Consider the following 17,799-nt stretch of genomic DNA (forward strand, 5'->3'; position numbering starts at 1 on the left):
TTGAATGTGTGGTGTCAATTATTCTCAACTCACAATTGTGGATAGTTTCAGGAAAGACAAGCCTGTCAAGTATTTTATTTGGAATAAACATTTTTACAGTACAAAACTTACAGTAATTTAAAAGGCTCTGCAGTTATTTAAAGCAATATCAAACCATTAACGGTATGGGATGGTTAAAAAATATGGTAAAACTCAAGGGAAGAAATTATTCAACAAAGGAAATTGAACACAACTAGTTTCTAGTAGTACAGTCCATAAATGGAGTCGTTTATTTGGTTATCTTTGTGTCTAAAAGTAAAAGGTTGGGGAGCGAACAGCATTTGTTTTGCATGCATCAAGTTTAGAAGCACATATCTGTCTAGTGTTGCACATGAAGAAAAATTACCCCCTAATTTTAAATTTTTCCACAGAAAAGAGCAGATCATTTTCTAGTTTGCTTATTTTTGGAGAACAAAATGAACAGTTTTGAGAGCTAGCCAAGTAGTTTGCTATTCCTGTACAAGATCAGTCACACTTGAGGCTGACAAAACAGCTGAAAATGCAGGTATTCAGAATGTTCCACACATTGTATCTAGTTGGTTCTTTGGCTCCTAGCAGTCTGCATTCCCAAAACCCTTAAAAAGGTGAAGTTGGATCCAGTCAATAGGTCTAAGCTCTTGTCAAAGTAAAACTGATATTAAGTTCTGCGACCACTTTGGTGTTGACCATCTAAATTAGTGATGTCAATGGTTTTCTAAGTAAGGTTGCAGGTCTACATCTCAAGCTTCACTGCCTTGTTTGACTTACTGCAGACTTCTCTCCTGACACGACCTAACAGTCTATATTTTTATATTAAGGCAAGTTAATTTGAATATTAAATAAAACTACAACTTTAGAAGTGAAATATGTGTCCACCTATTTAGATGTGTTTCTGTAATGGGGAGAAGCCCACAGGGCTTTGTGTCAACACCTGACGCTCCCTTTAAAATCTCATACAGTATTGTGCAATACGTTTTCTAACCATTAATCAAAACAAGGTACAACTCCACTTCATAATTTGTTACAATTATTAAAGCAAAAGAACATATAGGGTAAACTTAGTTTATTTATTTTGAAAAGGAATCTCCAAATGATCTTTTCTAGATGTCTTCTGTAAAGCTAAGTGGAGATACCTCTTGGAAAGTATCCTGTTTGAAAATCTACAAGGTTTAAATAAAGGAGCAATAAAAACAGAAATATTACATTGCCGTTTCTTTCTTATTCCTACTAGATGCATTTTTCCCCCCTTTTGCAACTTTCATTTTCAAAATAACCTAACTGTAGAAAGAAGTGGTTCTTTGGTTGAGATGAGAAGATAAAGACAGACATGTCATCCTATGAGAAATCCATGGAATCATTCATAACACTAGAAATGATCCCTAAATATAAAGCCTTGAGTGGTCAGTGGATTTTGTTCAACCTGCAACCTGCTATTCCCTTGGGGAATAGATACACATTTAGAAATCTAGATATCAGTGGGTCTCTGAAAAATATGTCTCAGTTTGTCCTAAACTTATTTTAGTGACTATTTAGATTGAGAACATGGAGATGAATCTGAAATATAAACAAGGAGTTCTAGACCACTATCTCTATTGTTTTACCATTTAAACAAAACAGAATCAAGAGCTGAAAGTGAAACATCTTTTTTAACCCTTGTCGTGTTCGAAAGCTGTTACCGTTCATGGTGTTCGCGGGTCAATTTTGACCGATGATTTATCTCAGTCCAAAACACAAAAAAAAAATGACTATCATCCAATATTGTTTTAACTACATCATAAGTAACTTATTATGCATTCGTAACTGTACAATCCTGTTGTAATTTTATTTTATGGCCCAAAACACATTACACCACATATTGCCCACGTGCATGTGTGAGTTCAGGTTCAAGTGTTAGTGTACATATTCTTTGAGAAAGGTCGAGTTCCCGTGGGGGGAGGGGGCCAGAGGGATGGGAGACCAGGTGCATGTTGCGAAAAATTATTGTTACAGTGGATGAGGGGGATGGGGTGACTAAAGTCAAATATGAATTTGTATTGGGCAAAATTTGACCCTTTTTTTTTTTAGAGACCTTCAAACTTGGCTAAAATGGTCAAAATCAGTTTTGTAGTGTTTATATAGCTGTTGTGGAGGATATCATGAAGCCTTGTTCCTATCAAAAAAACTAGAGCGTAGTTATTATATAATTTGAAACGGGTCACGGGAGACCCGAACACAACATAAGGGTTAACGTACATTTAATTTCTGCACCTTATTACCAACACAGGTTATATCATAGATCACAACCAGCATTTTGAAAGAAAAACCCTTTTCACTGTGGACTAAAAATGTGTTCAAAGAAAATCTAATATCTAAACCTTTTTCCTGTGAGGACGGTATTAAACTGCCGCTGCACTTATTCATGTCATAGCAGCAAAAGCCTTGCACGTTAGTCTTTGATAAATTAGTAAAAGTGTTTTTTTCACATAAATGAAAATCAGAGTGAGGGAGTGAAGAGTGGGAGCATATAAATATTGTGCAAAGCTATAAGATGTGGACTATTGTCGGGAAAAACTTGAATAAGGAATTTTATTTTGTAACTTAAGTTATTTGAAATCACCAACAATGATCTGACATGATTCTGGTCAACAAGATATGATCAAGGTGAAGAAAGGCACAATGCAATAAGATAAAAACATCAAAAATAATTAGAAAATATAAATAGATTTGTGTTGGTGTGCAGTTTGATGTAAGAGCAAATGTTAAAGACTTGTTAAGACCCTAACCTATTCAGTAATCTCTAAAATTGTGGCAGTGATACTCGTACTCCTTTCCCAGAGGGGGAAAAACCTTTTTTTCTCCTTTAGAGAAATGTGCAGGTCATTAATGTATTCAATAAAATAGTTTAATATAATGAAAGTATTCTGGCAGGTATCAGTGCAACAAAAGCAGTAATAGAAGAGAAAAAAACAAACATTTCGCACATTGTGCCACACGGCATTCACACAAAGGCCTTCATTTTCTACCTTACTCGTTCAATTAACTTCCATAACACATATCACCGTCATATCTATCTCTCTCACACACACACACACACACACACACACACACACACACACACACACACACACACACACACACACACACACACACGTTAAAAACAAAAGTGCATTTCTTATTCACGGACAACCCCTCAAAGTCCTCTATTCGAGTTGGACCTGGTTTTTGAGTTTGGTCTGCACTTTTTTACATTATAAAAAGCATTTCTTAAGGCAACCCCAAGTTGTAAAAACTCTGTAGAACTTAACATTTGTAAGGGAATCATTTAAATACATAAGTGCTTTTAGTACAAGGCATTGACCTTTCTACAGATGATATTGTAGGTGAGCCTATTCACTTCTCATTGAGCTGTTAAAGTGCACAAGAAGGGACTTTTCAGGTTATGGACAAAAGCCAGATTGGTATATTGTAATTTGTGCATCAGGTTTGAATCCTGAACTTTGGAGCAAGGCACATCTGCGGATGAAAAAGTGCATTGTCTCATTATCTACAAGGAATTAAAAGTGCTTTTTAAATTGATTAATTGATCAAAGTGCATTTAAAGTACAAAGGACCACGCTTATAGTGTTAGAAAACACACATATGAGCTGACCATTAATCCTGGGATATGCGTTGGAGTACCAGCGCCTATTTGAAATTCTCAGATCAGTTTCATGTATTTAGCGTCTCCTTTAACCCGTGTGCAGACCAAACCCAGCCAGGTCCTTGTCTCAGTGTAAAAATATCTCTAGATGAAGCAGGCTGACCATCCTCTGTCCTCAGTCAAGAATGTGCTCTCCTCGGACGATGTGTGAAGAAAATTCATAGCGGTCCTGGCTGCGGTGTCCACAGATGTTACACTCGAAAGGCTGGCGGAAACCGTGGCAGCCCATGTGGATGGTGAACATGACATGGTCCAGGAAAAGCACACGGCAGTGCGTGCAACGAAAAGAGCGCACCGCTCTTCCCTCCCCGTCGACAACTCGAAACGCCTCTGTAGAGGTGGAGGACGGCGCAGTGGGTGAGCTTGGGGTTGGAGCGAGGGCAGGAGGTGGGAGAGCTCCGTCCTCCCGGTCTTTGGCGCGGCTGGGACTGTCCCGGCTCCTGCGATGTGAGACCAGAGGAGGCGCTGGGTGGTGGTTTTTGGAGTGAGGGAGATGATGGCCATTGTTGCTGTGCAGGGCCTGAGCGGTACTGTTGCAGGGCTCGTCTGGCATGCTCTCTGTGTCTGTAGAGTCATGGCAACCGTTGCTAGGTGAGGCCGCATGACTTCGACCCGCAGGCAGGTCTTCGTGACCCTCTGCTGCCTCCCTCCCCCCGACCCCCGCAGCTCTCAGCCCGGCTCCAGTCCCCGTGCAGTCCAGCCTGGCGCCCAGAGCCACGGAGCTGTGGAGCGGCCTGAGTTCTGTTAAACATGAGGGGTGGGTGGTGGGAAGGTGTAGAGGCCTCAGTGTGTCCGACACCCCTCCTCCTCCATTACCTTCTACACCTGCGTATTCTCCTCCCAGATGAGTAAAGTGTCTGGTTTCGTAGTCCTCCGCGTGCATCTCCCCGTCTTTATCCAAAGCAGTGCCGAGCTCATAAGGTGCATCTGCAAGGTTGAGGTGTATGAGCTTCTGTCCTGCAAAAGAGAAACAGAGTGTACTGTGGAAATCTGTGGAATACGTCCAAAAGCTTGTCCAGGTAAATGAACACCCGGCCAAGTTATTTGGTAACACTCTTTATGCCATGATTAGTTTGGAGGTACTAATTCTAACTCAAATTTAGTATTTCCTCTGTACAGGATTTTAATATAATTAAGTTCAGAATGTGCCATCTAGAGTCAATGTGATTAAAAAGCTTCTAAATGATGGTGCTTTGTATAAGATTTTAAATAATACAAATGTTCTTGTTAAGCATTTAATATATTGTTTTTCAGTCTGTATTTCCTGTGTAAAACCCAGGGATCTCCTGCACAAGATGTGTGTAACTAAGCAATAAACATCAATTCATTGTGCATATCTTTCTGATTCACATTGTAGTTTGGTTTGAATCAACAGCCAATCATGTAGCTTGGACACATACAAAAAGAAATCACTTGAAGAAAAAGATCAGTACTATTGTATGTGTTTCCCAATTCAACCAATTAATGCGACTTTTAGTTTCCTCAACCTGTCCACTCTGAGACCAAATGCTCACCTACACATTTTTGAGGTGTGGATCTCTTGCGTTTGGTGATGCTGTTGGCAAGACGATCGATAAATGCCATCTTGTCTGAGGAGGGTTGCAGTAGAGCGTGTGGTATAAACTCTAGCTCTCTCATCTCCTCTCCTGCAGAGTACAAACACACTTTAATGTTATTTGGGGGGTGTCTTATTACCCAGACAGCATTTAGCCCAAATGTTTAAGTTGTACGATGGTTTTTGGATAAAAAAAGCAACTAAGTGAGAGGTTGTGTTCATTGCTCTGTTTAGGAGGTACTGTAGACTACATTTCACTAGATTGACATCCGTTTGGAAAATGTTTAAGACACTATGTTTAGATTTTGGTTACTATCTTATCTGTGGAAATGTTGTTTACCTGTGACATGTCACCTATATGAATTCAATTAAACTGTACCTGTATTATGCGCACTGGAGGGCTGCTGTGACTCCAGACTCTGTAAGTAGCTGTGGCAGCGCTCGCGGTGCTCCTCCAGGGTGCTCTGCTGCTTGTAACTGCGGCCACAATAACTGCACTTATAAGGCTTCCCTACAGTTGGAGAGGATACTGCGAAGAGAGTATAAAGAAAAAAATTAAAGGCAAATTAGTGTCACAATATTGTATGCTATCATAAAGAAAATAAAAACTGTCATCAGCCTTGAACCCGTCCTACCGGCATGAGTGCGAAGGTGGCCAGTGAGCGCGTCTCTTCTTCTACAGGCATAGCTGCAGAAGGGGCATTTAAAGGGCTTCTCCCCTGAGTGCAGCTTGATGTGGCGGAGTAGGTTACCCTTTTGAGTGAAGGAGGCGCCACACTGATTACACTGGAATGGTCGCTCACCTGGGGATAGATCGAACCCATCAATCCAAATGGTCGGATTACATCTAAAATAACATGTGTGAACAGTGTCTAATTTCCTTCCATGACTAAATCCCCCTTGACCCATACTCATATAATTGTTGGCGTTAGAAAGAGGTTAGAAAGCATCCTTCTTCATGTTAACAATTCCCTCTTCATTCCCATCGCTCTTGGATTTCTTGTAAAAATAATCTCACCCACAAATGGAGTGGAACAGTAACCTTATTTCTGGCATTTCAGGGTAATTTGTGCTAATCAAGTAATCTCACAAACTTCCATGTGCTGTTCATCAAGCTGAAACAATGGCTTTAAAGACAAGTTCTTCCAGTAAATAGTTAAGTGACTTTGGCAAAGAACACAAATTATTATTATTTGTCCAGTACTTCAGTAAAGAATGGCAACATCACAGCAATGTGTGTAGAAGGTTATGTGTATAAGAAAAACACAATATTTATTTTCAACATCCATGCTATGTATTTGGACATGTGTCTAACCTTATATCCTTCACATACTGTAAAGGCAAGGCAAGGCAAGGCAAGGCAAGTTTATTTATATAGCACTTTTCAACACAAGGCAATTCAAGGTGCTTTACAAAAAATGAAAGACATTAAGAAAATGGCATTTAAAATCAGTCATTAAAAAGAAAAATTAATAAAAATAAACATTAAAAGAAAAAATACATGGATAAAAGTTACAGTGCAGTAAAGCAAATGTTTTCTCACAGAGATGACTTATCTGAACTGAACTGATCAGTTACCTGTATGGCTGCGTTTGTGCACCATGAGAACATTAGGGCCGATGCAGATCATTCCACAGATGTCACACTTGAGCTTTCCATTTGGAAGTCTGGTGGCTCCAGCTTGCATGGATTCAGGATTGGTGAGCTCCCTGTAGCCTCCAACAGCCTCATATCCCAGATCAGGACCCCCTTCTTCTAGCCGCTCCCCTCTCTCATCTTCAGTACTGCGGCCTGGGTCTTCATCACTGTACAGCTCCACTTTAATGGAGTTGGCTACAGAGGAAAAGAGCAAACACAAAGAAGTTGTTAAATACTTTTAAACAGCATATCGCCAGATTTAAGAGAAACAGACAACAGTGAGCTTATTTGTCATTACTTATGTGATAAAAGTAGGGACACCTTAGTATACTTTCACAAGCCGTAAGTCTGTTCAGCTAGTGCAAATCTGAGAGAAGCTGATACTTTTGGTTGGCTTTCTATTTATCATGGTTTGGTTTCAGAGTGCAAACAAATAGGATGACATTTAAAAACATTTGAACTTAAAAAGAGGTGAATAACCATTACTCACTTACCACTGAGTGAGCGACTAGGGGAGGTATCCTTGCTGTTTGGGGTGCTCACTGTTGCTCCTCCAAGAGCCCCAGAAAACTCTCTTTCCATTGAAGAGTCTCCACTAGCTGCAATAGAGAAGTGGAACAAGCTAGATCTGTCATTTGAACCACGTGCCAATTAATGAAAGTATTTACAACCGTTAATACAAACTGAATTAAGAGAAAGATAGGAGTCTTACCTGAAATGCAAGATGGGACATTGCAGTCTTCAACATCCATACTAGCTCAAGCTGAATACTGAAATGACAGTTGTGCAAAATGTTAAAATCAATCTGAATTATCTCAAAAAAAACTCACCTCTAGCCCAATGTGTGTTGTGCAACCCCCATTAATACATTAAACATTCAGTAGTTACAGGCCTAGGTCAAACTTGACATCACATGGGTTAAATATAACCCCTGATACACTTAAAGTTCATTTGGACAAGGCATGAAAACTTAATTCAGAGAAGTTGAGGATTATAATACAAATATATTGTGATATCACACATGAATGTCAGCTAACTACAAAGTTGTCAGTGCAACTTGACTCAAGAAATACATCCTGAACTGCACCAATGTTAACTGCAACATTAGCTACTAGCACTTACAATAGATGAGCTGAAGATTAGTTGTTAAGTAATCGAACCAGACAACAGTGAACTAGCAGCTAAATTAGCGTCAACTCAAACCTTAGCAGCCACAGATCAGCTCATTGACCCATGACAACATTAATAAAGTAGGCTAATGTTCAGGCTAATCTAACATTGTGCTCATTTGAGACATGTCTGATAAACACATCGTGATCAAGAAAGATAGCCTTTACTTTGACGTTTACATAACGGTGGATTTGAGGTGACCTAAATCTATGGGTCGGCCTCTGTGGCTAACGTTAGCATGTGAAATTACCGTTAGCTAAATTAGCTAAGCTTCACACTACAACGCTACATCAGTCTGCCATCCTCGGCAGTTTATTGAAAAGAATGTCCCAAAGTTAAAGCTAAGTAATGTGGGAGATGACGCAAGGGATATAATGTTGATTTGTGACATTAATAGTTTTAATGGCGCTAAATTGGACACTTAAGTCTTTACGAGGTTGTGTTTATCGCTAGCAATACAAACCAACGTTAGCCATTAGCTAGCCACTGTCAATGTTTCCTAGACGGTTGCTATGGCACCCACCCCCTCCCAAATGCAATTGCTAACCAGCCAGTGTTGAGCTATCGAGCTAGCTCTCCCTGAAGCACTGAAGCCGACTTTTACAACATCGTACAGCGGAGATAGTCAATCATAGAAAGTACTTTTGAAGTTGTATGGTTATCGCAGTAACTGTCGCATTACCTGTCCCTGTCAGGGCCGTTTCAGTGAGATTATTCTGTATTTTCATCTGCCTGTTTATGACGGCAGCATCTCCCGGCAGCGTTTACCTCCAGATCCAAACAATTTCCGGTCAGATGCCAAACCTCTGCCTCTCAAAAAGCAACAGTGAATGGCCTCACTTGAACTACGAATATGTTTGACGAGAAACTGTGAAATGAATTTACAACATGTCTTTATTTATTTCTTTAGCACAAGCAAACACAGCTAACACGATATGTGTGTGTTGTTTTACATTACCGTTATATTTATTAGTAGTTCTTTTTGAATGAATAGAACATAGAACATGTCTACATTATGGATCTCCACATGAGAGAAACAAATTAAATAAAAAGATTAAACAATTGATGTAAAAAAAAAAAAAAAACAACAGCTCAGATTCATACAGACAAAACAGGTTACAATGAACTTGTGTAGTAATAATAATATTTAAGAGAGACACAAGGTAGGATACAATACATATTAAATGTGATGTATTTATGTCATAATGTAAGGTATTCTAATGTATGTAAATCAGATCAGATAACAGTTGGTACGTTTAAAACAATAATAATACTTTTCAAAATGTGTTCTGTACTAAAGAATGGAATGAAGCCACAGGTTGAGGGACACCTGCTTCACCTGCATTACCAGACCCAATATTTGTACCTGTCAATTATTAAATTGGACCAATATATTTTCAGCTGGCGATGCCAATAATAATGTATATTGCAGCGCTGAAATGCTGTCTTAAATCAGGTAATATATTCATTTTGTAAATACTCTTAAAATGTATTGCTTTGGTGCAGTTGCATTCTGAAATTGATTTGGCATGTCTCCTCATAATCAGTTGTAAAAAAAACAGCTTATTCTCCTATGTGCAGCTCTTAAAGTAAATATACACTAGTGGCAAGTCTTAATATCTGTACTTTAAGCTTTATCAGATGTCATTCGTTTCTGGTGATACAACATGATAGCAGTTTCAGAGATTTAATAAAATAACCCCATAAATAACAAAATCTTGTAGGCCGCAGTCCAATTGTTATTATTATTGACATGTATATGGAAAAATAAAACTATTTTGATCCCTTGAAATAATTCACAATTTGCTACCTGGTAGTATATAAAGAATAATATAACTCAATAAAAATAACCCCTTCCTTTAGCCGCAATATTCAAATTATAAACACACGAATGCATCAATACATATATTTCAATAATCCAGATTTACAGATATACATTAACCTATCCTGAAATCTTACTTTTTGCCGATTAAGTAGAAGTAGCCAACTTTTATTTTTGTGTACACTACTTATATCTTGATGCTTATACTTTGTTGCTGTTATTTTCATTTTAACTGAGTATTTCTACTAGCCTATGTAGTATAATAACTTGTTCTTTCTAGGGGATCTAAGTACCTTTCTACCTTTACTGCTACTGCACATTGTAATCGGTGATTGAGCTTGAAGGACAGACTGAAAAAGTCTGAACAGGCTGTCTGTCAGAAATCTGCTTTGTCTGGGGCGCACAGTGACCTCTACTGTACAAGATGTGTCAGTTATGACGTATTGGCTGTTTTTACGACGGTGTGCTTACACAATGACAGTTTCCGTCAGCTCGACTCGCTAATCGTAACCGCATTGAGCGAGACTTTTTTTTCGATTTCAGTTTCAGTTTGGACAACAATTTCTAGATTTCAAACTAACGATCGATGTCGAGTTACATTTTACACACAGAAAGAGAGATTTTTTGAATAAATAGGAGTTGTACTTTGTGTACTTAAACTCTGAACTTCCAGCTCGAGGCCCAGCAGAGAGCTCGAGCGGCAGCTCCGAAAAGTTTGTTGTTGTCACGTGATGCGAGACGAATGTGGCGATAAAAGTTTGTTTAGATAGTAAAAAAACTAGGTGGCGTACTACGTTATTAAAACCTTTTGAACTCCTTTTTTCACCAAAATGCCTCAACCAAAGCATCGAAAGATTGCTGTTATAGGGTACAGGTCTGTAGGTGAGTAAAGCACACGAGCTGATGAGCAGCTAATGTTAGTAAGCTAGCTAGCTAACAGGCTAACGCTTTGTTTATGTGTAATTACACAACACACGCTAGATAACATTCGTCCATGTTATTTGTGCTCCGTGTGTTTACCCAGCAAGTTGATAACAAAACCACACTAACAATTAACATTATCCGATGGTATACCTAAAGCCATCTGTTACTATTTGTAACGTGTTGTGTGAAAACAAAGTTAGCTCAGCCGGTGACATCCTAGTATGGAGACTAGTAGTGGGGATTGAAGTCTAGCAAGTATGTAATGTCGAGAAATTAAGAAAATCAGCCTCTAACCATACAATACATACACCATTAACATAGCAAGTTAACATCAGTCGTTTATATTCTAAAAATATGTTTGTGTCTGATATTGCGCCACACTAATGACTAATCATATTCTGAGTTAACCGTTTATTTATCATGTTTTACCACGGTATTTATAATATTTAAAGAAGACATTACCAACAATGTTGCATCAAAAGCATTCACAATTCTTTATAGCTGTAAAGAAGAGAAATGACCCCACAGCTGAACAAATCACATTTTGATAGCTGTGGTAGCAGAACCGGTTGTGTATCTTAAGAGCTCTATCACTTCACCAATAGTTAATATCTATTAATTATTTTATAATAATAATAAAATTAATTTAGTCTTTATTATCGGGTTGTACACGTAATCTGAGAGTTTTTAATACAATAGTGTTTCCGTACACAAACATGACATATTTCCGAAAGCTACTACACTGACACAGTATTTGTGTCCCCAACAACAACAACAACCATGTTATGTTTCTTTGCCCTTCACAGGAAAGTCGTCTCTTACAATACAGTTTGTGGAAGGACAATTTGTTGACTCCTATGACCCCACCATCGAAAACAGTATGTGTCATTAATAGATTGTGTGTAAGATATTGCCGCTAAGAAAGTATTGATATATAGGGCTTGATCTAATAAAACAAATCTTTGTTAATCCCTCTCCCCAGCCTTTAACAAATTGGTCAACGTGAATGGTCAAGACTTCAATCTTCAGCTGGTTGATACAGCTGGACAAGTAAGTTCTTCATCTACCAACATATCTGACACAAGCACTTAGCTCTTGTTTTTTTTCCTAATTCTTATGCCACTGTCACCCTTTAAAAAATGTATATATATATATATATATATATATTTGTTGTTATTTTGTTGATTAAAAAGCTAGACTGGCCTACTTGTAGAACTGTGTTTTCCTCCCTTTTTGTGCAGCAAGCAGGAAAGGGAAAGGCTCAACAACAACAATAATATTTATTTAGATAAAAAGCTTGATTTGAAATCTGGAAATTATTAATTATATATTTTTCCAATACATTTTGATTTTGTACTTGTACAAGGCTTTAGAGTTATTGGAAATGTTTGGACCACACAAATCTGAAAAATTCACACACAACCCACAATGGGAATCTAATTTTACAAATAGTAAAATATGAATATAAGCAGTGTACCCTAATCTTTATCAGCATCTATGCATAAACACACATTTTAAACAGTATGAATAGAAATGCAAAAAGAGCTTAACCTAAACTGCGTAGTATTCAAATGTGGATGTACAATTTAAAGTGATAATCCTGTATGTGCGACTCCATTTAGTGATGTGTTGTGTTTGGTAACTTTAATGCCCAATGAGATTATATTACCTTTTTTTCCCTTCCGTCTGTAGGATGAGTACTCAATTTTTCACCAATCCCACTCAATGGACATCCATGGGTATGTCCTTGTCTACGCAGTGACTTCCAATAAAAGGTGAGTGGATGTTTCTTTTTCATATCTGTATGAATAGGAACACACTGTTACTAGTCTTAAAACATTCTATATTATGTAGACTACACTTTGTGTCTCACAATTAATGATAGGAATGTGTTCAAACATACAGACTTTACTTTTGTTGATACTTTATTCCTAGAACAAAAATATTTAAAAGGGTTAAAACTACTGTTGTGATAACCCACAGTTTCATCTATTTCAGTGCTGTATTCAAAATCATTGGGTGCCTGTTTGCCCATTTCTTTAAACAAATGTTCATAAGTATATATATTTTTCTAAAAATACTTTGATTTCTGTCCCTGCTCAGTTTTGAAGTTGTACAGGTTCTACACGACAAGCTACTTGACATGGTTGGGAAGATTCAGTAAGTTTAGTTTGATCTTTAAAATACAATGCTTCCAAAATGGTCTTTTTTTATTTTGTAAGTGTTTTTTGTTTTCCAACAAGTTTTTATTTTTATTTTTTAAAGGGTCCCAACTGTTCTTGTAGGGAACAAAAAAGATCTCCACATGGAAAGGTAATCAAGATTATTGAACATATTTAGAATCTAAACTGCATGATGTTACTGTCATTGAAAATACAATTAATAATGCAGTCAGACATTTTTCATGAAAACGGAAGACCTAAAAATGGATTATGTTAACCTAGTACCTGTTTATTCAAATACTAAAGGAGTTTTCCGTAACTGAAGTTTCCATTTCCATTTTGCCAGGGTTATCAAGCCAGAGGAGGGAAAGAAACTTGCTGATTCCTGGGGAGCTGCATTCATAGAGTCCTCAGCCAAGGAAAATGAGGTAATGACAGATATTTCCAATTAATCGATGATCATTCTGACAAAGATTCACAAAAGGAATTTCATTTCAATATGTTTCATCACACTGATTACAACATTCTTGCAATGCAGACTGCTGTGGAGGTTTTTAAGCGGATCATTTTGGAGATGGAGAAAGCTGATGGAAATGGACCTCCAGAGGAGAAAAAGTGTGCTGTGATGTGAAAGTGTATCCAGGACATCAGTCAGCTCATTTGCTGAAGACAAGAGGCACAACTTCACCAGCTGGCCAATCGTGACCTCACCGACACCAAGACACTGCAGTGGAACTTTTCTGCTCCATTGTGATGCTTGATTGATTTACATAGCAAGCCAACTGGCCCGACAGTCGATAAAACCATCCCACATATTGTAACCGCAAGGAAAAGTTTCTAAGAGCAAGATTAATCTTTGTTTTAGACAAAGAATTACTGACAGAAATGTAATCTTAAACATAACATCTATTCAAATGCCCAGAAAACAAAAACATATTTCCAGACATATTAGTCCCAATGAATTGCATCAAATTCTTTATTAAGTGTATTATGGCAATTACTTCTAAAGATGATGTTTGAGACATCATTGGCTTATATCTTCTAACTCTTTGATTAGTTGATTTAATGTAAAGGTAGGGCTGGTAAATAACATTCTTTAAGGACTGGTATTATTTCTTTTTTTTGACAGTGATTGAGAGTCACAGTTCACATTGCTTTAAATGTGGTGTTAAAATGTCAGTATCTCTTACAAATGGAGTTTCTTAAAGACCCTGGAGGAAATTGAACATAAGAAATATCACTTGTTTCACAGTTTTTCTCACTGTAATTGTTCCACTTATCTTCAGGTACCTTTCGCCAATGAACTCTTGAACTTTGTCTTCATGATGGAGGAATCTATTTGTATATCTAAAAACTCACATTTTAAGCTCTTCCGCTAAGCACATTAGTCCTCTTCAGTTGTTTATACAGTTTAATTTCTCCTTACTGACTGTAATAAAGATGTCATGGGCAACCCTCAAATAATTGTAGTTTAGGTTGGAATAGATTTTTGGTATTTACCAGTTATGGCCTTTTTATACAATATCAATAGAATCTTAGTCATTGGTTTGATACTATTGGTTATTTTGAGTGGTGCAGGTTTGCTCTCCTTTCAATATTCCAAGTAGATTATATTCTTATAAATGCATTATAATTATGAACATTGTTGAGTTGCATTTTTCGAATTACATTGTAACACTGCGTAAGACTATTCGAGTGTCTCAAGGCTACACATTTAGTTCAGTTATCTTTGATCTCATGGTTTTGATATGATGGTTTAAACTGGCTTTATTAAACCAAGCCAGAATGGCATGCAGTCCATTTAATTCACATTTTGGACTTTCATGATCACTTTCAGATGCTTGAGATCCTTAATACGTTTTTTTTCATAGATTTTGTAGCCTGGCAAAACATGACACAACATGGATTTCCCCCCATAATCCTCATGTTAAACCTGTAGTGGGTAATTTTTTAAGTGCTTTGCTGAGTAGTTGATTGATAATGATGGTTGAATTTAGCTGGTGATGCTGTGTCCTGTGCCTTACAGTTCCTCAAACTCCCTCATCTTCTTCCCTTCATGACTCAAGGTGCTCTTAAAGGGTTAGTTTTTTTTCCTTCTGTTTACTTGATACCACTGTGCAGGTGGTGTTGTGCACCTGGACACCAATATCCTCTTGTGGGTCAATGTTAATTCAGAAATCTTGCTGTAAACAGTTTTGTATATAAATAAATCTGTTACTCATTTCATGTGTCCTTGTGCTGGTTTGAGCTGGATTACAGTAGGGGTCGCCTATTTAGAACTGCGGTCAAGCCAGCCTCCACTTCGGAAAACACAGTCAAGCCAGCCCGCACGTTGTATTGCGGTGCACGAATATCCTATGCTTTAGGTAGAGGCCTGGAAAAACTGCCTTCAAAATAAAAGCGCTTACTCGGTCAATAACAAACATACTTAAAAAAACATACCAAAAATATTCATATATACTGGAGCTTAAATTAAGAAATATATACTATATAATGTGATCAATAATAATTCAAAACAAACTACGTATAACTACCACATTATAACTATTATTATGAGTGAATGTAAAACTTCAGAAACTCAGATGGTCCTGATTCTCTCTGAGTGACTAGATGGGGTGTCCTGCTATCACCCTGAAGTGAAATAAGTATTTGATACTGGAGAGTTTTTGTTTTATTCTTATCTAAAAACAAGAGGGATGATAGCTCATAAATGAGACTTCAAAGGTCTTTTATTTTGAAACTGTACATCAGATTGTCCTGATTCTCTGAGTGACTAGATGGGGTGTCCTGCTATCACCCTGGAGTGATATTAGTCTTTGATTGACTTCGAATGACTCTTTGATTATGGACAGTTTCCATTAAATAATAATCAAAATATAGATGGACAATAGATCTAATTTGAGATTTTAAACAGCAGACATTTTAAATTGTGCTTCAGAAAGTCATGTTATTTCAGGAGTGTTGTGAGATGGTGTCAAAATCAATTGAAATTAGTCACCCAGTGGAAATAGACATTTTAATAATGAATGTAATGGTCAGATATGTCTTCATAACTGTATCCTTAAGTTTTACATTCACTCAGTTATAATGTGGTAGTTATACGTAGTTTGTTTTAAATTATTATTGATTACATTATATAGTACATATTTCTTAATTTAAGTTCCAGTATATATGTTTTGTATGTTTTTTAGGTATATTTGTTATTGACCGAGTCAGCGCTTTTATTTTGAAGGCAGTTTTTACAGGCCTCTACCGTAGTGCATAGGATATTCGCGCAACGCAATACAACGTGGGAGCTGGCTTGACTGTGTTTTCCGAAGTGGAGGCTGGCTTGACCGCAGTTACTTCTCATAGGTTTTATATCGATGAGCAAGCGAACTTAAGTGAAGACATGCGATACTGACATAATTAGCCTACCTCACGATGTACCTAGCTAATTATGAACTTGCTTTACTTTCACGGAACACATTTATTGTGGTAATACATTTAACAAAGTAACACATTTACCAACACTACACATTTTCTACGCCACTGAAGATACTTACATTTAAATGTGTACTGCTTCAATTCAGCCATTTCCCGCCACAGATTTGGGAAATTGGTCCGTGCGCAAAGAATTGTGGGTCCTTTAAAACCGCCGAGGATACACATGAGCAGCCTCGAAATTTCGTGCAACAAAGTATTCAGCCTTCGGTAGAATTCCAAGGATCCTGTACATCGGAACAGTCCTTCGACGGGATTGGATGACGTAGCATCCGGCTACGTCATCGAAACCTAACCTATCGTCTATTCCTTGACCTCTGTGTGAAACGTCACGGGGTTAAGGAATAGTGGATAGGATGATTCAAAAGTATTTAGGAGAAGAGACTCAGTGCTTTGAGAATCCGACTGCACTTTCACTATCCGACGTATTTATGATGCGCCAGCGGACGTCATAAATGTGCGTCTGCTGTGGGGAATCTACAGTTTTCTATACAGCGGACTACATGGATGTATAATAAGAACGGCGGACTACTGTAAACGCATCAAGATACTATGCACCGAGCTCTGATGGTGTTGTGCATGGGCGTAATTTCCACTGACAAAATCCCATTTGTGTCCCCCCCCACACAGTTTTTAAATGTGTTTATTATTATTTTTGTACGCAAGCGGTCATCGTCACGGAGGAGTGTGTGTGTGTGTGTGTGTGTGTGTGTGTGTGGCACGAGCGCATCTTGTGAGAGAGAGAGAGAGGCCCTTTCTCATTTCTCCCACTCCCCTCCTCGACTCCTATCCTCGAGACTTAGTCCCGCCCACAGGAGATGCGAGCGGAGGAGCCGAGGAGGGGAACCGAGGAGAGAGGAGGGGAAGCAGCAGGCGGTTTCCTCTCTCCTCGGTTCCCCTCCTCGGCTCCTCCGCTCGCATCTCCTGTGGGCGGGACTAAGTCTCGAGGATAGGAGTCGANTCCGCATCTGTAGCCTGTTATTGTCTCATTATACCGCACTGTGAATGAATTAAAAGTACATAAGTCGTCATGAACACATCTGTCCATCAGACAGTGTGCTGCTGTGCGTCCTGTCATCATTAATGGACGTCTCTTTAAAATGACCGCTCAGAGGAGAGGAGTTCTCATTTCTCTAACCGCCTGCTGCTTCCCCTCCTCTCTCCTCGGTTCCCCTCCTCGGCTCCTCCGCTCGCATCTCCTGTGGGCGGGACTAAGTCTCGAGGATAGGAGTCGAGGAGGGGAGTCGAGGAGGGGAATGGGAGAAATGAGAAAGGGCCTCTCTCTCTCTCTCTCACAAGATGCGCTCGTGCCACACACACACACACACACACACACACACACACATAT

General features: G+C 38.4%; 2 protein-coding genes across 2 annotated transcripts; one reads left to right on the forward strand and one right to left on the reverse strand.

The window, feature by feature from the left end:
• Positions 1-2,154: 2,154 nt before the first annotated feature.
• On the reverse strand, positions 2,155-8,927 carry LOC104941414 (zinc finger protein Eos). The gene is given in 10 exon segments (XM_010766515.1): positions 2,155-4,284; positions 4,331-4,373; positions 4,376-4,654; positions 5,212-5,343; positions 5,632-5,781; positions 5,888-6,055; positions 6,831-7,085; positions 7,385-7,489; positions 7,603-7,660; positions 8,743-8,927. Coding segments are annotated over 9 exon segments (1,644 nt in total). The 5' UTR covers positions 7,643-7,660; positions 8,743-8,927; the 3' UTR covers positions 2,155-3,812.
• A 1,413-nt stretch (positions 8,928-10,340) lies between these two features.
• Positions 10,341-14,432, forward strand: rhebl1 (Ras homolog, mTORC1 binding like 1). The gene is made up of 8 exons (XM_010766516.1): positions 10,341-10,764; positions 11,613-11,684; positions 11,789-11,856; positions 12,499-12,581; positions 12,910-12,966; positions 13,072-13,119; positions 13,315-13,396; positions 13,507-14,432. The coding sequence occupies exons 1-8, from the start codon at positions 10,713-10,715 to the stop codon at positions 13,597-13,599; spliced, it is 555 nt and encodes a 184-aa protein (XP_010764818.1). The 5' UTR covers positions 10,341-10,712; the 3' UTR covers positions 13,600-14,432.
• Positions 14,433-17,799: the final 3,367 nt, after the last annotated feature.

This window comes from Notothenia coriiceps, unplaced genomic scaffold (genome assembly GCF_000735185.1).
Source record: "Notothenia coriiceps isolate Sejong01 unplaced genomic scaffold, NC01 NC01_scaffold00003344, whole genome shotgun sequence".
In the NCBI taxonomy this organism is placed as follows: Eukaryota; Metazoa; Chordata; class Actinopteri; order Perciformes; family Nototheniidae; genus Notothenia; species Notothenia coriiceps.

What these genes read in the sequence shown, in the direction of transcription:
- rhebl1 (XM_010766516.1), top strand. Translation starts at nt 10,713, where the DNA reads ATGCCTCAACCAAAGCATCGAAAGATTGCTGTTATAGGGTACAGGTCT. An exon ending in TATAGGGTACAGGTCTGTAG is followed by an intron (nt 10,765 to 11,612) that starts GTGAGTAAAGCA and finishes TGCCCTTCACAG; the next exon opens with GAAAGTCGTCTCTTACAATA. An exon ending in TGACCCCACCATCGAAAACA is followed by an intron (nt 11,685 to 11,788) that starts GTATGTGTCATT and finishes CCCTCTCCCCAG; the next exon opens with CCTTTAACAAATTGGTCAAC.